At 34.2% G+C, this 24041-nt stretch overlaps 3 protein-coding genes across 3 annotated transcripts in view; 1 reads left to right on the top strand and 2 right to left on the bottom strand.

Annotated features, from left to right (window-relative positions):
• LOC145758943 (uncharacterized) overlaps positions 1–4110 on the top strand; it is a 32408-nt gene extending 28298 nt beyond the window's left edge. Inside the window, exons 26-27 of the mRNA XM_082572639.1 lie at positions 56–223; positions 2730–4110. Of these exons, the coding sequence (XP_082428765.1) occupies positions 56–223; positions 2730–3337 (776 nt within the window). The 3' untranslated portion in view covers positions 3338–4110. The remainder of the gene's footprint in view (positions 1–55; positions 224–2729) is intronic.
• Positions 4111–4513: 403 nt separating this feature from the next.
• Positions 4514–9047, bottom strand: LOC145759808 (uncharacterized). The gene is made up of 7 exons (XM_082573660.1): positions 8647–9047; positions 8232–8300; positions 7728–7794; positions 7269–7346; positions 6075–6196; positions 5554–5666; positions 4514–5062 (listed from the first exon to the last, which is right to left on the bottom strand). Exons 1-7 carry the CDS (start codon positions 8806–8808, stop codon positions 4876–4878), a joined length of 798 nt encoding a protein of 265 aa, XP_082429786.1. The 5' UTR covers positions 8809–9047; the 3' UTR covers positions 4514–4875.
• Positions 9048–10355: 1308 nt separating this feature from the next.
• On the bottom strand, positions 10356–18577 carry LOC145759312 (gonadotropin-releasing hormone receptor-like). The gene is made up of 8 exons (XM_082573117.1): positions 18354–18577; positions 16770–16986; positions 16302–16408; positions 15260–15382; positions 13977–14196; positions 13122–13318; positions 11942–12069; positions 10356–11556 (listed from the first exon to the last, which is right to left on the bottom strand). The coding sequence occupies exons 1-8, from the start codon at positions 18477–18479 to the stop codon at positions 11478–11480; spliced, it is 1197 nt and encodes a 398-aa protein (XP_082429243.1). The 5' UTR covers positions 18480–18577; the 3' UTR covers positions 10356–11477.
• Between the last annotated feature and the right edge of the window lie 5464 nt (positions 18578–24041).

Below are 24041 nucleotides of genomic sequence, written 5' to 3'. Positions count from 1 at the left end.
CATCCGAATTATTATTTTTATTTTGGGTTAGAAATTAAATTATTTTTTTTTAAAGGTCTGACTTCGAAAAATACGAATGGCTTAGCACCAAGACCTAGTGTAATAAGCAACCAATACGTTAGCCCAAAATTTGAACGTCAATCAAAATTAATTGAACCTACGGAAAATGGAGTAGAACAATCTACAATTGCTTTTAAAATCGATCAGCCTGCTGGAATGAAAGGTAAGTTTAACTGTAGTGGGTAAAACACTTGGCTTTACTACATATAGTCCTGGGTTCGATCCCCTATGCTTTCAATCTGTAGTGCTATTGGACAAGTTTATAAAAATGGTATAAACTTCTGCTGGGTCAAAAAAAACAATCAATAGCTCGGTAGTGTGATCAAAGTTTTGGGTTAAAACAGCACCAATTTCACACTATTTGCCCTTGAGCCCGGCGTTTACAAATAGCTTAAACACACTGAAAGGTTTTGGGTTTGAGCCACACTTTTTACCCTTGAGCCCGGCGTTTACAAATAGCTTAAACACACTAAAAGGTTTTGGGTTTGAGCCGCACTATTCACCCTTGAGCCCGGCGTTTACAAATAGCTTAAACACACTGAAAGGTTTTGGGTTCGAGCCGCACCAATGCCACATTATTCACCCTTGAGCCCGGCGTTTACAAATAGCTCAAACACACCAAAAGGTTTCGGGTTCGAGCCGCACCAACGTCACACTATTCGCCCTTGAGCCCAGCGTTTACAAATAGCTTTAACACACCTAAAGGTTTCGGGTTCGAGTCGCACCAATGCCACATTATTCGCCCTTTGAGCCTGGCGTTTACAAATAGCTTAAACACACCAAAAGGTTTTGGGTTCGAGCCGCACCAATGCCACACTATTTGGCCTTAAGCCCGGCGTTTAGAAATAGCTTAAACACACTGAAAGGTTTTGGTTTTGAGCCACACTTTTTACCCTTGAGCCCGGCGTTTACAAATAGCTTAAACACACTGAAAGGTTTTGGGTTCGAACCGCACTATTCACCCTTGAGCTCGACGTTTACAAATAGCTTAAACACACTGAAAGGTTTTGGGTTCAAGCCGCACCAATGCCACACTATTTGCCCTTAAGCCCGGCGTTTACAGATAGCTTAAACACACCAAAAGGTTTTGGGTTCGAGCCGCACCAATGCCACACTATTTGGCCTTGAGCCCGGCGTTTACAAATAGCTCAAACACACCAAAAGGTTTCGGGTTCGAGCCGCACCAACGTCACACTATTCGCCCTTGAGCCCAGCGTTTACAAATAGCTTTAACACACCTAAAGGTTTCGGGTTCGAGCTGCACCAACGTCACATTATTCGCCCTTGAGCCCAGCGTTTACAAATAGCTTTAACACACCTAAAGGTTTCGGGTTCGAGTCGCACCAATGCCACATTATTCGCCCTTTGAGCCTGGCGTTTACAAATAGCTTAAACACACCAAAAGGTTTTGGGTTCGAGCCGCACCAATGCCACACTATTTGGCCTTAAGCCCGGCGTTTAGAAATAGCTTAAACACACTGAAAGGTTTTGGGTTTGAGCCACACTATTCACCCTTGAGCTCGGCGTTTACAAATAGCTTAAACACACTGAAAGGTTTTGGGTTCAAGCCGCACCAATGCCACACTATTTGGCCTTAAGCCCGGCGTTTAGAAATAGCTTAAACACACTAAAAGGTTTTGGGTTTGAGCCACACTATTCACCCTTGAGCCCAGCGTTTACAAATAGCTTAAACACACTAAAAGGTTTTGGGTTTGAGCCACACTATTCACCCTTGAGCCCGGCGTTTACAAATAGCTTAAACACACTGAAAGGTTTTGGGTTCAAGCCGCACCAATGCCACACTATTTGCCCTTAAGCCCGGCGTTTACAGATAGCTTAAACACACCAAAAGGTTTTGGGTTCGAGCCGCACCAATGCCACACTATTTGGCCTTAAGCCCGGCGTTTAGAAATAGCTTAAACACACTAAAAGGTTTTGGGTTTGAGCCACACTATTCACCCTTGAGCCCAGCGTTTACAAATAGCTTAAACACACTAAAAGGTTTTGGGTTTGAGCCACACTATTCACCCTTGAGCCCGGCGTTTATGGATAGCTTAAACACACTAAAAGGTTTTGGGTTTGAGCCACACTATTCACCCTTGAGCCCGGCGTTTACAAATAGCTCAAACACACTGAAAGGTTTTGGGTTTGAGCCACACTATTCACCCTTGAGCCCGGCGTTTACAAATAGCTTAAACACACCAAAAGGTTTTTGGTTCGAGCCGCGCTAATGCCACACTATTTGCCCTTAAGCCCGGTGTTTACAAATAGCTTAAACACACCAAAAGGTTTTTGGTTCGAGCCGCACTGATGCCACACTATTTGCCCTTAAGCCCAGCGTTTACAAATAGCTTTAACACACCTAAAGGTTTCGGGTTCGAGCCGCACCAATGCCACACTATTCACCCTTGAGCCCGGTGTTTACGGATAGCTCAAACGCGTCACAATATCACACCCCTACCCAATAAAAAATATAAAACCTATCACCTTAAGGTTATAAATTTCTAAACTTAATAATTTCTATGTATTAAATTATACGGTTCTAATACTTGTTTAAAAAAATATTAAACGAAAAATTGATATTAAAAAAATTTATCATAATTAAAAATGGGGAATTTATGCTAAAAAGTTAAATCCTAAAAAATTTAAAATCGTATTTTTAAAATTAGTCGAAACAGAATACTCTATGGCCTCGACTTTACCACACCATATGGTTACCATTCCTCCTCCTAAATCCTCCCCAAAACGGTCAAGAGCCCCGTCGACCGAAAATCCCTACTCGTTTGCTATGGACGGCAGTCCTAGACCTTCAAACCGCCGAAACCGAAACTCAAATCCGTATGAAGAAATTACTTTATCCCCGGCTAGGGCTAGCCAAAAAGCGGAGTCGACGGATAAAAATCTTGAAATTCCGGATCCGTTTGCGGAAATGGCACGGAAACGGAGCCCCAGTAAAGCTCATACTTATGAATTGGGCGACGCGGATTCATTATATGATAGTGATGGTGATGTTAACCCGTTTAAATCTGATTCAAGCGGTTCTGAAGCGCCCTCTGACGGAATTGACGCGATTCCGCCAGTTGTAGACACCTGTACAAGTACACCGGCCTCGCCTGCAAAATCTTTACCGGATTCGAGCGGCTCAGAGCCCGCGGAAGAGCACTACAAATCCCCGAAGTCATATTTTCCGGCGCACGACGAACTTTTTTTCCCGGAAAAAAGCGAAGAACTTCCCGGCATTTATCAGGTTCCGCCGAAGACTTATCCGCCAGAATAAAAAAAAAAAAAAAACTCGTCAAAAAAAAGTTGATTTTAGATTTTTAAAACAAAATAGAAAAATATTCACAAAATTGTTTTTATTTTTATCATAAATATATCATCGATTTTTTGCAAATTACCGAAAGTAATTTTACCGAATGGACATTTTACCGAAATTTAAATATTTTTGGGGGAAATTCCCCTTCAATTTATGAAAAATTTTTGACAAAATGTCGTTTTCGGAAAAATGTAAACAAAAACTTTTTTTTTATCCTCATTTTACTTTTATATATATAAAAGAAATATTTTATCAAGATTTTTTCACCATATTTGCCTTGTTAAGTAATTCGTTTTTTAATTTTGTAAATAACTGTTTAACTATTTATTCATTTATTTGTTTTTACTTTCTGTTCAAACCAAAGTCGATTATGACGTCACTACTGTTGTTGGTGACGTCACTTTACCTCGCGTATCTGCTTATGACGTCATATATTTGAAAAAGCGGGGTTTGGTAAAAGTTCGAGTTCCTGCCATTTTACCAATATTAAATCATTTTCCATTGACCCCTTTTTACCCCAACCCACTCTGGGAAATACCCCATTCATTTTCAAAAAAATTTTTTTTAAATTTTGGTAAATGTTTTTTTTTTTTAATTTTGATTTTTGGAGAATGTCAATTTGGTAAAATAATTTTCAATAAGATGGGCAAATGAAAATATGATGTATGTGCGTTTGGAAATATATAAACCCTTCAATTTTCTCCATCTACATTCGCGTTGTTTTTATTTATTCGTTCGCACTACGTTTGTACTCATTTAAAAATCGTTATTAAAATTTTAAATGTACAGGAAATATATTCCAATTTAAAACTTTTTTTTTGTATTTATCTTTATCCTCGATGTGGGAAAGTCGAATGTGCGACATAAACATAGAGTAACATCAGTTACCCCGACTCGGTCTCGAGTTGCCTTTGCCAGTTTGGGATATTATAGATTATAATTGCCCGATAATTAAGCTGCTGATTAAGTGCTGGCTCAGCAGGAGTTCATACCATTTATATCGCCTTATTAAAGGGCACTACAGTATGAGAGCAGTGGGGATTGAACCTACGACCTTATGTGGTGTAGATAGTGTTCTGACCACTAAACCACGTTGCCGGTTTTAAAATATGTATGTAAATACCCAAGCTCTATAATATACGATAAATGTATTAAAAAAACTGCGATTAAAATGTATACCTAGCACAAAGTAAAAAATTGTACATGTTAAATAGGCTATGTTTTTTTGTGACACCTTAATAAAAAAATTAAAATTTAGGCAAAAATACCAATATTTATCTTAAACTAAAAAAAATATTTTTTTTAAATACTGAATATCCCGCCTTCTCCGCGTTCAATTGTACCCATTTTATGTACATAATTCTTAGCAATATTATGATCTGACCATTATACCATATTCGGCTTTAGAAATTATACACCAAAGATGCAAGGCGGTGAAACAGGAGTCTTTATACATTTGTGTACAGAAGTTAAAATGCATGCAATAAAAGTTAAAACTCCTATTCTCCCAAGAAAAAGAGGCCAAAAAATGATTTCGTTTCTTGCATGGCGAAGTGTTGCCCCGAGTGGCCCCAATTTGTTGCTCTAACCCCTATAAGGTTGCCACTAAAAAGGTAAAACATAGCACCGTGGTAACCTGTGTCCACAGTACGTTTTCGGTTATATGACCCTGCTCTTGCACTCCCCCTAAATTTAAATGTGTAATAATTCAATTTAAGTATTTTTTGTATATTGTCCTTAATGTGGGAAGGTCGATTTTATGGCCTAAACGTAGAGGTGTAGTGGTAAGAACACTTTCTACACCATCATGAGGTCGTGGGTTCAATCCTCACTGCTCTCATGCTGTAGCGCTTCTGAGTAAGCCGTTATAAGCGGTATGAACTCCTGCTGAGCCAACACTTAATCAGCAGAATAATTATCGGGCAATTATGATCTATATAATATCCGAAACTGCGTAAGGCAACTCGAAACTGGGTCTGGGTAACTGATGTTACTCTTTTTTGACCTTCCCACAGTAACTCTTTTATTACCTCGACCTAGTCTAAAGTTGCCTTAGGCCTTTTAAAATAAAATATATTGTAATTGCCTATTAAATAAACTGCTGGTTGATTGCTTTAAAAATGGCACATAAAAATGCCAATGTAACTTAGACAAATTCAATAAATTGTCAAACTTACATTCGCTGTGTGTTAACACTGCCCATTAGAACTTCGCCCTCTCTATCACTTGCATCTTCTCTTTTAACTGTTTCGTGTCCGATTGATGCCGTTCCCTTACCGAAGTAGGTAAGCTGAAAAAATTTTTTTTACTTGCATTTTTAAATAACTCATGGCGCCGGACTACGAGCCGAAAAGTTTCGGGTTCGAGCCGCATCAACGTCACACTATTCGCCCTTGAGCCCGGCGTTTACGGATAGCTCAAATCACGTCATAACAGCACACCCTTAGCCAATAAAAAAAATATAAAACCTATCACCTTAAGGTGATAAGAAAAAAAAAGATCATATAGCCGAAGGATATCGGGTTCGAACCGCACCAATGCCACACTATTCGCCCTTGAGCTAGGCGTTCACGGATAGCTCTAAAACGTCCCAAACCGCCCACCCTTACACAATAAAATACCAAAAATATATACTCAGATGTTTACACGTTTGCAAAAATAGTATACATTTTAATTAAATATTACGACTTAAGTCTACCTGAGCATAGATATAGTAGTAACCGGTTTTTCCTATTTCAATAAATGTGCCATCACGTTCGTACACTATTTCGTTTAATGTGGTCGTCAACTGAGACGCTCCGTTCCAAATGAAATAACTATCTAAATAACAACAAAAAAATAGTTAGAAAAAAAACGAGTACTTGTGGCAGCGTGCTGTAGTGGTCAGAACACTTGTCTATCGGTGGTCCTGGGTTCGATTCCTACTGCTCACATGTTGTAACGCCCCTGAGTAAGGCACTATAAACGGTATAAACTTAGTGAGCCAGTACTTAATCAGCAGCTCAATTATTGGGCAATTATATTAAAAAAACCTTCCTGCTAAAGGCAACTCAACACTAGGTCGAGGTAGCCGATGGTACTCTATGTTTAGGTCATGAAGTCCACTTTCCCACATCGAGGATAAATATATTTTAGAAAAAATAAATATATATTTATTATTATATAAGTAAAATAATTTTTCAACAATAAACTTGTTAAGGGGTCATCATATTATACGGGCCATCATATTATACGGGCCATTAGTTACCAAATAAACTTTTCAAAGGGAAAAAATAATAACCGCTTCAAAGCTTGTTGAAATGTACGCTTCGTCTGCTGGGTTATTTTCATTACCGCTTACGCAATCATTAAAAAAATATTTTTATAGAAACGATAATAAATATTTTTTTTAAACAGTTAAAATAATAAGTAATATAAAGAACTGTAAAGTACAAATAATCCAAAATCCCCTCTTTGAAGTGATATAGAATTCAACTAACAATACATCTTAAATTGGATTTCTTATCAATACTCAAAAAATTGATAAAATAGAAACGAAGATAAAAATGTTAAGTAACTCCTAACTGTCCTTGATAAAAAACAGATTGCGGGTTTTTCCAACTTTGTTACGTAACAAGTTAAACACAGATTTTAAGAATAACTAACATTGAACGCCTGTTTCATATCATTTTAAATTGATGTTTTTGTATTTTTTTAATGGAAAATGGGTGTGCTGTTCTGACAAATTAAAGCTATTCGTAAACGCCGGGCTTAAGTGCGAAAAGTTTGGCATTCGTGCGGATTGAACCCGAAACCTTTGGGCTTGTTTCGAAAAATTTAAAAATAAAAAAAATTATTCGAAAAATTTAAAAATTTTTTAGAAAAATTTAGAAATAAAAAAATTAATACTTACTTGATTCCGGCTCCTGGAAATCTAGAGCTCCTGGGCTTGAAACTCCAACCAAATGAGTTCCTCTCACCTGTCTGATGTCTAAATTTATATTTTATATCATTCTTTATCTTCGATGTGGAAAGGTCAAATGCGCGACTTAAACATAGAGTAACATAAGTTACTCCGACCCAGTCTTGAGTTGCCTTTACCAGTTTGGGATATTAAAGATTATAATTGCCCGGTAATTATGCTGCTAATTAAGTACTGGGTCAGCAGGAGTTCATATCGTTTATAGTGCCTTAGTTAAGGGCGCTACAGCATAAGAGCAGTGGGGATCGAACCATTAACCTCATGCTAAGGATATAAATCTCAAGACTAAATTAGAAAATATAACGTTAGAGCCTGACTAACGAACTTAAAAAAAATGGATGCAGCGGGAATCAAACCCAGAGCCTCATACTGAGTAAATGTGTTTATTACCATGTACGTTTCTGGTTGTTCTGTTATTTTCTTTCACAAATTCTGTTTTAAAATCATCATTTCGATCCTAAAAAATTTCGTTGGTTTTATTTTAGTTAGTTTTTCTTTTTTTGTATCATTTTAATTAAGATAATACTTTTTATATTTATTGAGGCAGGGTAAGTTTTTGGGGTTCGAACCCAAAACCTTTTGGTGTGTTTAAGCAATCTGTAAACGCCGGGCTTAAGGGCGAATAGTGTGGCATTGGTGCGGCTCGAAATCGAAACCTTTCGGTGTGTTTGAGCTATCTGTAAACGCCGGGCTCAAAAGCAAATAGTGTGGTGTTGGTGTGGCTCGAACCTGAACCCTTCGGCTCGAAGTCCCACGTCATGACCGGTTCACCACACTACTGTGTCACTAATGTGGCATTAATGCCATTTGCGGTGCGCGGGCAAATTATCGCCGGCAAATGTTAATAGCTTGTTTTGACCATATAAACTACAGACTAATAATTTACAATCGTACCTCACTGCGTTGCAATAATGTATTGATGACGTCATGATTTCGATTTATTTCATGGCGCATGCTTTCCATCTGTAAACATAATATTTTATTTGAATGACAAATTTTTGTAATATTTTTTATTATTTAAATTTTTTTTTAATTGGTAGCGTGGTGTAGTTGTTAGAACACTTAGCTTTTTCGATCCCCACTGTTTTTAGCGTTCTTGAGTGAGGCGCAATAAACGGTATAAACTTCAGCTGAGCCAACACTTAATCAGCAGCATAATTATCGGGCAATTATAATCTATAATATCCTAAACTGCTAAAAGCAACTCGAGACTGGGTCGGAGTTACTGATGTTACTCTACGTTTAAGTCGCGCATTTGACTTCCCCACATCGAGGATAAAGATATATACAAAAAAAAATATATATATACCTGATAACTGACGAACAAAATGTAACCCGAAAATAAAATGGAAACAAATAAAACGACTAAACCCGTTTGTAATATGCCACCACATTTTTGAATATTCTGACTTTGTTGCGAATCAAGTTTTCGATATTCATTGTTCATGTTTTCTAACCTCGTAATCCCCATTTTCTCATGTAGATGTAAAAATTTTATTTTTATTAAATTCAAGCTAGTAAAAAATTTCAATTTATAAAAATTTGATTCATATGCACTTTACAGCTCTCAAATTATTTCATAATTTCGATAATAAATAAATATTGTTCTTGTTACGTTAACGGTTCTCACATCTAATTACTTTCAAGTTCTAAACTTTTAAAAAAAACGTAAAATAAACAAAAAATATAATAAGTAACCATGGCATAATGCTTCTACTAATACAGACAGTTTTTGCAACGATCTGTTTTTTAGTTTTTGCAGCACGGCCAAATACTATTTGCAAGCATTTATTTACTGATTACTAAAGCGTAAAGATATGTTTAAGCTCACAACGTTTCGCGCGTTTCAAGACGATTGTTTAAATAATAAGCTTATGATGTCTGTGTGAACTTATCGTAGGTTCAACAGAGCAAATCGTCAAAACATGTTTGCAAACTGCTGAATTACTACTTTAGAGTAAATAATATGTTTCTTGTTTGGAATTTGTTATTGGAATTTTTGCGGTTGTGATATAATGTATATTTGAACATAAAGCTTAAAAACAAATGTATACCCATAAAGTGGTAGCAAAATGTATATTATTTTATTTTAGTATCACCCTAACGTAATGTTTTTTTTTGGGAGATTCGTAAACGCAAGTTTGGATATTGTGGCATTGGTTCGGGTATTGGTTTTATCGTGGTATTGGTTTAGCCCATAACGCAATCCAAAACACATATACCACACTAGCGAATTTTTTCCCATATCCCCTTAAGGAAAATTTTTTTTTTATACTTTTACTGTGTAAGAATGCGCTGTTGGGACGTGTTTTAGCTATCTGTTAACGCCGGCCTCAAGGGCGAATAGTGTGTCATTGGTGCGGCTCAAACCCAAAACCTTTCGTCTCGTAAGCCGACGACATGACAAGTTAACGACACTGCTTATAACAGATCTTAGCGGGTGATATATTTTTTGTAAATGTATAAAAAGCTACCGATATGTCTAATTTAAAGGCTCTCAAAATAAAAAAATGCCGTTTGTGGTTCGCGGGTAAATTACCATGGGCCAATATAAGTTGCAAGATGGGATCATATTATAACAAAGTGTAGCCTATAAATCGGCAGTCAACTGGTACTTCCAAAACCAGCAGCGTGGTGTAGTGGACCTGCAGCGTGGTGTAGTGGACCTGCAGCGTGGTGTAGTGGTAAGAACACTTGCTACACCACTCATAACGTCATGGGTTCAATCCCCACTGATTTTCATGCTGTAGCGCCCTTGAGTAATACGCTATAAACGGTATAAACTCCTGCTGAGCCAGCACCTAATAATTATCGGGCAATTATAATCTATAAAATACCAATCTGCCACAGGCAACTCAGGACTGGGTCGGGGTTACTCTATGTTTAAGTCGCGCATTCGACTTTCCCACATCGAGGATAAAAATATATACAAAAAAAACATGACGTTTTTAAACTAATTCAATCTAGTAGTAAAATCACTAAATTTGAAAATAAATCAGATTTATTAGCAACTTAAGTTAGATTAAACTTAATTAAATAAATTGTCGGTGCAAATGTTAATAAATTGAACAACAAACCCGAATTTAAAGTACGGATATTATTAAATTCAGCAAAAGTATATCAAAATCATGTTTACTTTACGGTTCCCCAAATATTTTAGGTTCTTAAAATTAATTAGATGGAAAAAATTCAACAGTAAAAATAACTTTTTGTATTTTTTATCGGCATTATAAAATTATAATATATCATTATAGCTACTTAGGGTTAGGGTTAGGGTTAGGGATATATAGGGTTGGGTTAGAAAACTTAAAGAACCGTAAAATTACCAAGTAAATTTGAGAACCGTAAAGTACACATGAGTTTGTCATTTAAACAAATGTTGCGTGATATCAAACAAAAATAAACTGACAAAAAAGTAAAAGTGGAACTTCGTCTAATAGCGATAGTGGCATGATAGGAAAAAAAATCGCGGAACGATAAAATTATACAAAACTACGCAAAAATTGTTAAAAAGAAAAATAAGAACTGCATTGAAAGGGTAAATTTTTTTGTGCGTGACTAGATGAATCGAAGTACTAGAAAATTTACGGTTGGGTTGATAACAGATTATAACTTGTTTAAGGCCAATTGCATGGTATTAGTTTTTATAACCGAAAACCATTTCACCAAAAACTGAAATTTTGAAAACAACATTTTATTAAAACTTAGGTTAATATTTTTTTTTAAATTAAAGGGGTATTTTAGGGGTTCAAAGAAAAGAGCTAGGGTTAAAAGAAAATGTCGTTTTTTTTAATTAGAGGGGTATTTTAGGGGTTAAAAGAAAAGAGCTAGGGTTAAAAGAAAATGTCGTTTTTTCGGTAAAATGGCGTTTTTAGACACTTGTTTTTCGGTAAGATGTCCATTCGGTAAAATGGTATTCGGTTATATAAAACAGTTTAAAAATGAAACCTGTTTGGATTTTTTAAGTAATTAGATTTTTTTGCTTTATTTGAAAAACATTTTTATATTATGTATATAAGACTAAAGTTAACAAAAAAATTGCACATTTTTTAAAAATCTCTTTTGAAAATCTTACTCAAGCAGAAAACGAAATATTAAAACAAAACTATCTGAAAATAACATTTAAATTTGCCATTTTTTTTAAATTCCAAGCTTTGCCTCGTCTCGTGTTTTTAGAAGAAATGTTTCAGTGGTTTTATTAGACTTATTTCGTCTAAAACTTAAAAAAAAAGATTATTTTTTAAAGTTTAAAATTATATATATTTTTTCATATTTCATTATCCTCAATGTAGAAAAGTCGACTTCACGACCTAAACATAGAGTAACATTTGTTACCCTAACCCAGTCTTAAGTTATCTTTGGCAGTTTAGAATATTATAGATTATATTTGCCCGATAATTAAGCTGATGATTAAGTGCTGGCTCAGCAGGAGTTTATACCGTTTATAGCACCTTACCTAAGAGGGTACAGCATAAAGGCAGTGGGGATCAAACACAGGACCTTTTGTAGTGAGGCCAAGTGTTTTGACCACTACACCACGCTTAATAATAAAGCTTAAAATTAACAGTTTTTAATAAAAATAATAAACTAACAACCAGACTTACCTTATATATTTAAATGGGCAAGATATGTGACAGTTAACAGTTTGTCGAACATCACGCATTAAGAATACAGTTATAATTGGGTGCAGGCATGGGTTAAGATATGACGACATCAGCATCACCACCTCGACCTGTAACGTCACAACAAAATATAACGTCATCAATTCGTTATGTCATTAAATGTATTTATTAACTTACTTAATTTTGGCTAAAAAAACGGCTAAACCTAAAGTAAATAAAGTTGAAAACAAAAATGGAATCAGTGGGAATCAAACCATCGACCTTACGTGGATATATATCAAGGGTCACACTCCCGGCGTTTGCGGATAGCTTGACATAACAAAATGTTTTGGGTTCGAGCCGCACCAATGCCACACTATTCGCTATTAGGGCCGGCGTTTACAGATAGCTTAAACACACCAAAAGGTTTTGGGTTCGAGCCGCACCAATGCCACACTATTCGCTATTTGACCCGGCGTTTACAAATAGCTCAAACACTAAAAGGTTTTGGGTTTGAACCGCACCAATGCCACACTATTCGCTATTAGGGCCGGCGTTTACAGATAGCTTAAACACCAAAAGGTTTTGGGTTCAAGCCGCGCCAATGCCAAATTATTTCCCCTTAGGCTGGCGTTTACAGATAGCCCAAACACACCGAAGGGCTTCAGGTTCGAACCGCGCCAATGCCACACTATTTGCTATTAAGCCCGGCGTTTACAAATAGCTCAAACACTAAAAGGTTTTGGGTTTGAGCCGCACCAATGTCACATTATTCGCTATTAGTGCTGGCGTTTACAGATAGCTTAAACACCAAAAGGTTTTGGGTTTGAGCCGCACCAATGTCACATTATTCGCTATTAGGGCTGGCGTTTACAGATAGCTTAAACACCAAAAGGTTTTGGGTTTGAGCCGCACCAATGTCACATTATTCGCTATTAGGGCTGGCGTTTACAGATAGCTTAAACACCAAAAGGTTTTGGGTTTGAGCCGCACCAATGTCACATTATTCGCTATTAGGGCTGGCGTTTACAGATAGCTTAAACACCAAAAGGTTTTGGGTTTGAGTCGCACCAATGCCACACTATTTGCCCTTTAGCCGAGCATTTACAGATAGCTTAAACACGTCACAACAGTACGCCCTTCTTTAATAAAAATAGAAAGGGGATACAAGAAAAATTCTTACCATTTCTTTTGGCCTTTGCCCGCCGAACCAATGTATAAGACCGACAACGTAATACGGTCCCCAACACACGACAAAAGTCGCTGTTATAAGACCGGTAACGATTTGTGATACCCGCCTTGCTCTTTGCAAACTTTGCTGGACCAAACTTTTTCTGCTCGTATCGTTAGCCCGAAATCCTGCCGAGCTACGCTCAGTGGCTGAAAAAAATTAAACCGTTATTTTTTTCATGTTTATTTATTCTTGATGTGGAAAGGTTGACTTTACAAGCTTAAACATAGAGTAACATTTGTTATCCAGACCCAGTCTCGAGTTGACTTTAGCAGTTAGAGATTTAATTAATTATAATAAATCTGCTACTGATTTTGGCTTAGCAGGAGTTTGTACCATTCATACCGCATTACTTAACGTTGCAAAAGCATGGAAGCAGTGGGAATCGAACCCAAATTTTCAGTTTTTTAGTTTGATCCATATTTATTTTTTGTATTTATTTGTGAAAATTGTCTGAAGTCGAAACAGCCTGAAAAAGACTGTCCTACGGTAACAAATAAACCGTCAGCGTGGTGTAGTGGTCAGAACACTTAGCTTTACTACGTGAGGTCCTGGGTTCGATTCCCACTGATAGCTCTTAGGTAAGGCGCTATAAACTGTATAAACTCCTGCTGAGCCAGCACTTAATCAGCAGCATAATTACCAGGCAGTTGTTATAATCTATATAATATCCCAAACTGCCACAGGCAACTCAAGACTGGGTCGGGGTAATTGATGTTACTCTATGTTAAGGTCGTGCATTCGACCTTTCCACATCGAGGATAAATTAATATTCACAAATCATAAATAATAATAAATTAAATTTACCCATAGCCCGTTTAGACATCTTGGCAATTCGCAAAGCGATGATAAAATAACAAACTATAATGCAAAGAAGGGGAATAAAAAAAGAAGCACACATAGAGTACAAGTAAAAAATCTTTTTAGGCAGTCCTTTAACGAACATAAAGTCAACGCATTGTACTACATAGTAATCAGGGCAGTCGCATGGCAATGGCTTGTATTGGCTGGCTGAAAACATTATCACCTAAAATCAAATTAGAATGGTTTTAATATCAGTACTAGTTAAATGTTGGCGCTATTATGTTACATTAAGCCTGCGTGGTGTAGTAGTTAGACTGCTAAACCTTTTTTTTTATTATTATCTTTATCCTCGAAGTGGTAAGGTCAAATGCGCGACCTAAACAAAGAGTAACATCAGTTACTCCGACCCAGTCTCGACTTGGCAGTTTGGGATATTATTGATTATAATTGCCCGATAATTAAGCTGCTGATTAAGTGCTGGCTCAGCAAGAGTTCATACCGTTTATAGCGCCTTACTCGAGGGACCTATAGCATAAGAGCGATAGGGATCGAACCCACGACCTTATGTAGTGTAGTAAATATTCTGGCTACTACACGACGCTGCCCGTTTTTACAACATATGAGGTTATTGGTATGATTCCAACTGCTACCATGTTATAGTTCTCTTGAGTTAGGTGCTATAAAATGGTACGAACTTCTTATAATTTCAAAACCAATCAGCAGGTTAATTACCGGGCAATTATATTCAATAAAGTCAAAAACTTAAGACTGGGTCGGGGTAACAAATGTTACTCTATGTTTAGGTATTAAAGTCGACCCCACTTCGAGAAAGTGGATATAAAAAATGGGTAGTAGGCAATAATTAAAAAATATTTAAGCTTTTTTTAAATGCCGAACGACTTAAGGACAGCATTTTAATTTTCGTAGTATGGTCGCAACTCTCAACTAATATTTGGCCACGGCAATTTACTAGCGCACCACAAACAGCAGTTTTTTTATTTTGTAGGCCCATAAATTGGACATACATGTTCTTTAAATATTGTTTATTGAACAACAACTTAAATAGATTATTTAGTGTGTGGCAAACCGGTTATGGCGTCGGACTACGGGCCGAAAGGTTTCGGGTTCGAGCCGCACCAACGTTACACTATTCGCCCTTGAGCCCGGCGTTTACGGATAGCTCAAAACACGTCATAGCACACCCTTTCCAATAAAAAAATATAAAACTTATCACCTTAAGGTGATATGAAAAAAAATAGATTATTTAAGTTTTTATAAATACTTACTCCAGGTAATGAGTTTATAAAGCTAACAATCCAAGCTGCTCCAAGCATTCTTTTTATACGTTGTCTTTGTCTACTTAAAGAAGTTGGTCGTAAGAGGTTAGTGACTCTATCTATACCCATCACCTAAAAACACAATAACAGAAATTAGAAGAAAATAGGTAAATCTTGTTAGACATTGAATATTTATTGTTATTTAAGCAATGGCGTTTATATCAATTTTTGATTGGGTTGCTTTTTCAGTTTGGCAACATTTTTTTGGTATTTATTTAAACTTAATATGAGAAAGACGACTTTACAGCCTAAACATGGGGTAACATTTGTTACCCCAACCCAGTTTTAAGTTGACTTTGCTAGTTTGGGATATTATTAATTATTATTGCCTGATAATTGGTATTTGGTTTAGCAGAAGTCTATATTGTTTATATGCCATATTTAAGGGTGCTACAATGTGAAAGCTGTGGGAGTCAAACCCAGGACCTCATGTAGCCAAAGTGTTTTAAGCGACCGGCAGCGTGGTGTAGCGATCAAAACTCTTCCTCTACTACATAAGGTTCTTGGTTTAATCCCCACTGCTCTTATGCTGTAGCGCCCTTGAGTAAGGCGTTTTAAACGGTATGAACTCCTGCTGAGCCAGCACTTAATCAGCAGCATAAATGCCGGGCAGTTATTATTTATATAATATACCAAACTGCTAAAGGCAACTCGAGACTGGGTCGGAGTAACTGATGTTACTCTATGTTTTGGTCGCGAATTCGACCTTTCCACATCGAGGATAAATAAATATACAAAATAAAATTAAAGTTGACTTCGGTAGTTTAAGATGTTATTGATTATAATTGCCAAAAAAATGAACTGGCAATTAGTTTTTGGCTTAGCTGTAGATAGTATTGTTAATAGCATATTACTCAAGTGCGCTACAACGCGAAAGCTGTAGGGATCGAACCTCGAATCTTAAGTTTTCTAACCACTACACCATGTTTTAAAAAAAATAATGTATGCCACATTATTAGAATTATTTTATATATTATGTAAACATGGTTACCATAATAATAGCTGATGAAATATACATAGCAAATTGTTTAAGTAAATTCATAATTCGGCACAAGATGTCGCCACCATACCATTGTAAAGTGTAATTCCAGATGGCATCTAAATTACAAATATTTATATTTGTTTATGTTCTTTTTTTTGTAATTAATTGTTCTAAATGTTAGAAGGCCGACTTTACAGCCTAAACATAAGTAACATTTGTTACCCTGACCCAGTCTCGAGTTACCTTTGGCAGTTTGGGATAATATATATTTAAAATTGCCCGAAATTACGCTGCTGATTAAGTGTTGGCTTAGCAGAATTTTATACCATTTATAGCACCTTACTTAAGAGCGCTACATCATAAGAGCAGTGGGGATCGAACCATTGACCCATGTAGTGAAGCCAAATGTTCCTACCACTGCCTTACAATCAATGGTATGTTATTGGGGGGTATTTTAGTATAAAAAACAACACGAACCCATTGGCAAAATGAAAAAGGTAAATGCTAGATTTGCAAGAGACAAGTGTAGCATGATTAGTTGAGTGTGCGTAATTCTCGGCGTTTTCCGCCGCAAGGTGACGCTGCAGAGCACGGTAAAGTTGCCGGCGCAAGAAAGTAAGAAAAGAGCCCAAGTGACTGAAATTCGGACCAGATGATAAAGTCCAAATACCAACTTCTGCTCGTGTAGAAATTCCTGAAAAATTTAAAATAAAAAATTTTTTAAAAAATATAAAAATTGACATTTTTTTTTAAAAACGTACAAAAAAAAATAATTAAAAAAAAACATCTTTAAACATTTATTTTAATTTTTAAAATTTTTATTGTCAATTTTACAAGAAAAATATTTTCGTATATCAATTACATTAACATTATACCCAGAACCTAATTCTATTACATATATCGATTTATTTTTTTTTCCATTTTAATTTAAAATTTCCTGTCTCTAATAATGTATATGTAATCAATAACAAAAATTTTTTTTAAAAATATTAATTTAAAAAAATATTAAACAACTAATTTAAACTATTTTTTTTTTTAAAAGTTTAAAAAAATTTATGAATTATAAAAAATAGCGTTACGTTTTGATGGGTGATGTTAATTTTTAAATTTTTCTTGATGTTGTTTTCTTTTAGACTTTGTTATATAAACGGCAATGTTACTCATCTAATTACTTATAAGTATTACTAAACTAATATATTACTGAAATTTTGACGCGGTTATTAAACTGTTTAACGTTATACTTTGTATGTACAACAAAAAATTACGCAAAAAATTTAATGACATAAATAATAAATAAGATAAAAAAAACATTTAAGAGCCGCACCAATGCCACACTATTTGCCCTTGAGCCCAGCGTTTACAAATAGCTTTAACACACTGAAAGGTTTCGGGTTCGAGCCGCACCAATGCCACACTATTTGCCCTTGAGCCTGGCGTTTACAAATAGCTTAAACACACCAAAAGGTTTAAGGTTCGAGTCGCACCAATGCCACACTATTTGCCCTTGAGCCCGGCGTTTACAGATAGCTAAAACACACCAAAAGGTTTCGGGTTCGAGTCGCACCAATGACACATTAATTGCCCTTGAGCCCGGCGTTTACAGATAGCTCAAACACAACGAAAAGTTTAGGGTTCGAGCCGCACCAATGCCACACTATTTACTTTTTAGCCCGGCATTTACAGACAGCTTAAACATGTCATAACAGCACAACTTTCTCCAATAAAATGTATTTAATTTTTTTCACATTTAATAATCTTCTATATGGAAAGGTCGACTTCACGACCTAAACATTGAGTAACATAAGTTACCACTACCCAGTCTCGAGTTGCGTTTGGCAGTTCCAGATATTGTGGATTACAATTGCCCGATAATTATGCTGCTGATTAAGTGCTAGCTCAGCAGGAGTTTATATCGTTTACAGCGCCTTATTTAAGGATACTTTAGCTTGAAAGCAGTAAGGATCAAACCCAGACCTCATGAAGTAAAGCCAAGTGTTCAGACTACTACACCATACTGCCGACCAATAAAATTAAAATGGAAATATTGAAAAAAATTTAAACCTCAAAGACAGTTTCACAATCAAGCTTCCCATTTTCAAGGTATACCATGGACAGCTTAAGTGATGAAGATACATTGCATTGTAGATTTTCGAAAGTCGTGTCTTGAAAAAGATTTTGATCTGTCATTTTATATTATTTAGCCTCCAGTGCAGTCAGAAAACTTTAAACAATTTTTAATGGAAAATCATGTTTATATTACAACCCTACTTAAAATTTAAATGTAAATAAATATCTAAAAAAGAAATGTAGTTGATTACTATTAAACGTATATTTAAAATGGCGTCTATTTTATATAAAGTTGAGCTCAGTGGACGAATATATTATGCATGTACAATTTAGGGCGTATAAAATAAATAATACTGCCGTTTGTGGTGCGCGGGTAAATTTTCGCGGGCAAATATTAGTTAAGATTTTGCTTATAATACGACAATTAAAATGCCGACTGTTGTTCGGTCTGTCGAAAAGTTGAGCTAATAAAATGCTGGCCTTGAATACACTAAACCCTTTACTTGGTTATGTGCTTTACAAACGCACTTATGCTACTTAAGTATTACTATATCTACGTAAAGCTATGATGTGTAGGCCGGACTTCAAGTGATTATTAGTCCCTGCAGTTTAATACAAAACATAACATAAAACTGAACCTAGATTCCATATAGGTAGGTGACCTTTTTTGCAACTGCCTAACCTTTAGCATTTGATTGATATTTAATAAGGCAAGTCCTAATTTAAAATCCCCACCCTTTGGGAATAATAAGACGAAGCATTATTATATATAAATATAAATATATACCATATCCAGTCAAACTTTCCTAATGAGCCTAAAAATTGGCAGCCCCTTTTTTTTGCCGGTTCTCAATTTAGGCCTTGAATTAAAGTGATTACAGGTTTAAGGATTTTTTTTAGCATTTTTATATCCTAAAATTTAGTTCTATCTTTAGATCAGATTAACTATAGGTAATTTTTGTGACCCGATTTTTTTGGAATCGCTGTCAGAGAATTCGACATTTTTTGAACCCTGTTATCTTATCATATTTATTATGGCGACATGTAAGCTAACATAACACACTAAACTAATACAATATACCATCATTCCCCCTGCCCTTAAAATATTAATCAATAAAAAATATAAAAGCAAAATGAGCAAAGAAAAAAGCGCTTTTTGGTTATATCTATGTTTTAATATTGAACGCCTATATAAACCCCTTTTGATCAGAGGATAATATAATAAACATAATACAATTTTTTAAAGCGATATCACAATTTCAATTCACATCCTGTTTATTATATACAAAGGTAATATCTATAGTTAGATTGAAATAAATTGAGTTATTTTTAAATACCAACAATATGTAATAAATAGATTTTAACACTTTAATCAAACATAGCCTCTTTATCAATTCATAATTCAGTTACCTAAATTCTATTTAAAATTTACAAAATTAAACAAATATTTTGTTGTTAAGTTAGTTTAAACAAAAATAAAACAATTTTTTATTCTTTATTAATGCAATAGAATACCATAAACGAATTTAAATGATTTTATCAACCAGACAGAATAAATAAAAACCATATTATCATAACATCAATTACAGTTCTGGCTAGGTAGAATTGATATAATGAATTTTAAAAGGGCAATATAGCTTTTAAAGGGCAATATATGTGATAGCAAACGTAAAGTCCTGAATAATCGTTTCAATATTAATAAATTCATGGGACAATATAGCTTTTTACAAAATAGATATGGTAAAAGTAGATATATTATTATACTGGTAAAAAAAATTATCATTTTTTAAAACATTTAAAGCGTAGAGCTATAATGCGAATTCTATGTCCCTTTAATAATTAAAATTTCGCTTAAACAAATAAACAAACCTTCATCATTTTGACTAATCTACTTTTACACATTTTAGAGCTGTTATTTACATTTTAAAACTTCGGTCTGAGCCTAGGCTTCATTATTCTTGGAATTTGACTGTAGTGTATAGTAATAATAGTCCCTCAGTTACGTCACAATAGCAACCATATCTCACAATAGCCTTATGAAAATTGATGCCTTAGCAATAGATATTAGGGCACTTTAATAACATCCTACTAAATAAAACAGAGTATTTAGTTGTGTTTAATCGTTTAATAAATACTGAAAATGCCAGTGATTTACTCCTAAATGTGCCCTCTAAAATTTACACTAATACAAAATACACTAATATAGTCCGTCTGGTAAATAAATGCATAGCAATGCCTGAATTTGCAACAAATTAGTGGCTTTATATTTATATTTAGGAATTAAATAGTAATTATGTTTCTGATTTTATAAAAATAGGCCTTTTCTTAGTTAAACCACCTTTATAAACTTACATTACAATTTAACAATGTTTATTGAACTATTCTACTCTAAATCGCCCACAAAAATTTCACAAAAATAACAAAGATATAGGTTCTACGTCAGAGATTACGTCATAACTTAAACACACACAATTTCGACGATAATTTTAACGAAAAATTATGAATGACATTTCAGATAATGGGTTATGGTTTTAAAGCGATGTATATGTTTAAAAAATACTCTATCGGCAGCGTAGAGTAGTGGTAAGAACACTTGCTACACCACACATGTGGTCGTGGGTTCAATCCCCACTGCTCTTATGCTGTAGCGCCCTTGAGTAAGGCGCTAAAAACGGTTTAAACTCCTGCTGAGCTAGCACGTAATCAGCAGCTCAATTATCGGTCAATTGTAATCTATATAATAATTCAAACTGCTAAAGGCAACTTGAGACTGGGTCGGGGTAACTGATGTTACTCTATGTTTAACTCGCGCATTCGACTTTCCCACATCGAGGATAAAGATAAATACAAAAAAATAATAATTACCGGGATTATTAAATAAAATTAACTTATCATTAGATATATACTGATTGATAATTTAGGGTAAGGGTATACATACATATATACCTGTATTTTTTAAAGAACCGTAAAGGTAATAAGAGAACCGTTAAATTAAAATTTTAAATGCTATTTTGTTTTACATATGACCTTGTAACGAAGTTTATTGCGGTTTTAATTTTCGAAAATAGGATACTATATTTCATGCTATAATGCCGTTAGCTATATAAAACTGGAGTGTGTACATATTGATATATTTAGATAAAGCCTAAAACATGGATTAATAATCGCATTATAAATTTCAAAACCTTATTTCAGTTTTAAAATTGTTGTAAAGTAATTAGGTTAAAAATGGTAGGAATTCGAAAATTTGAATGACGAATATTTTATTTTTTTGTTTTAGCTGTCTGTAAGCTATGTTTTGGTTGACTGGCAACTTTTGGTTCCCTTTAAAAGCTATTCGAATGAATTATTTAGAATATTGTACGCTAAACGACATTTTCTTGGCCTTAACTGAAAAATCGACTTTCTTTTAACACAAAAATTACAATTTTAAAAATAAAAATACAAAAAACAAAAACATTACAAAAAAAATGTGCTCTTATTTTAAACTTGATTACAGTATATTGGAATGTAGTGTTTATTTAAATTTTAACTTGTTTATTATTACTGGTTCAGATATGTAGGTATTATTTGAATTCTGGGCACTTAAATGCGTTTATTTAACGAGGTTTTCTGCCAATATAACCACTGACATTCACAAAAATGGAAATGACTGTAAGCATTTACGTCAAGACAGCTTTAACAAATAAATAAAAAAGCGAAAATTGGGACACAATTATATAGCAAATACCGTAATGACAGTCGCGCGATCATTTATACTTACATTCTGTATTCGAATGTTAAAATCCAAAAATAATACAAATTTTAAAGGTGGCTTGTATTTAATAGCTCCACAAACTTTCCTTTTTATTTGCACTTGCTTAATAATTACTATTCTAATAAGATTTATGACATTTTTTAACAAAGGCCTTTTTGTCAGTTTTACTGTTTCTACAGCGCATTAAAAAATAATTCTACTTATAGTATAGCTTAAGCAAACCTAATATTATAAAATCTACATGTTCTAATAAAGCAACAATATTACAATGCGACAAATATAAAGACGAAAAATGTAATGTACCGGATATTAAAATGACAATGTCGTATTAATAAACCTGTCTTAGACATTTAAAGCTCTTACACAATCTGACAATAAAAATATGGTTAATAAATAACTTACATTGTCGTTATATGTTATAGTTTAATTCTAAGAAAATTTAAGGCAAAATTTTACAATATTAAATATTAAAATGTAAGTAAAACTACCTTTAAAACTAACTTTTTTTACTTTAAATTCAGTCATATCTATTTATATTTGCCTTATCTCTAATAGGTTACACCATTTTGATAACAATAGGCAGGTAAAAGGACTAGTTCTAACGTTACAGTTACTGTTTTAAAGCTTAAAAAACCTTTTAAAGTACTAGTAAAATAGTTCCCCTTTTCTTAACTGTACTATTAGCAAATGCAGTAAAACTTATAGCTTTTCATAATACCTTAAAGTTAGTTTTACACGTTAAAAAACTGTTTTACTATACGCGAAGTGGGTTAGCCAAAATAGTTCGACACTTAGAAACGCTTGGCTAGTCAGACTTTTTCTTGTATTTACATTGTTAGGAGAATTTAACTCTACATCAAAACAGTTGCTTTCGATCTGCTATATAGCCGCTGTTAAACTGGGTTTAAATATTAAAAAAACAGTTCCCAATAAAATGTTATTTTTAGATTTCCTAATTTATTCTACCAAAATTGGTAAACATTAACGCATTTTATTTCGTGTAATCAAAAATATTAATAGTGGAATTTTAAGTTTAAAAATAGGTACTTAACAGATAATTACATGTTTTTAATTGTAAAAGGTATAATTACTCTTACATCAAATAGTTTTTGCATTTTATTTTTGTGTATTAAAAATTCTGTATTTTTAACACGGCCTTATTCTGTAAACAACAAAAATTTAATTTTTATTTAAATTTATAATTAAAGGTTACATTTTTAACAACCTTATTTAGGTATTCAGGCACTTTCAAAAATCAATTATTTTAGTAATATTTTTTATTTATTTTGTGCTATAAAATATTAAACTGACAAAAAACTTAGTAGACCTTGTGTGATTATCCATTAAAAATAAAATCTCATGCATTATTTATAAAAGGTTTCGAACTTTAATATCTACTTTTTTTTTAAATTTTATTTTCATTTATCATATCCGTTAACTCGAAGCTGATCATTTTAAGATTTAGGGTCGATAATTTTGTAGACTGACTATTTTACAAAATAAAGAAATGTAGATTTGATGTACATGCACTGCCTTGCATTTTTTAAAAGGTTAACCCAATATTCAACGATTTTTTGCTTTTTGAAAGGCGAATAGGTAGTCCTAGCTTTAATATTTGACGAATCCTGGCACGGCGTTGTAGGGTATCGATCCGCGGGGAATTAAAATTAAATCTCTTTCCGGTTCTAATTTAATAGATACTGGACCGAATTAATTTAAAATAATTTTGCGACAGTGTTTCTGTCAATTTCAAGAAATTGGCGTAAATATTTAACTTAGAAATGCGATATAGGAAATTGGTAGAAAAGACCTTGTGGATTTTATATAAACTAAACCAGTTTTGAAAAAAATATATTTAGGTAATTTTGTTAACTATTACATTACTTGATAAATTTGAAAAGATTAATATTGCCTAATATTTCAGC

This window comes from Corella eumyota, chromosome 7 (genome assembly GCF_963082875.1).
Source record: "Corella eumyota chromosome 7, kaCorEumy4.1, whole genome shotgun sequence".
In the NCBI taxonomy this organism is placed as follows: domain Eukaryota; kingdom Metazoa; phylum Chordata; class Ascidiacea; order Phlebobranchia; family Corellidae; genus Corella; species Corella eumyota.
The sequence above is the reverse complement of the archived record's forward strand: the minus strand, read 5'-3'. Positions and strand labels throughout refer to the sequence as shown.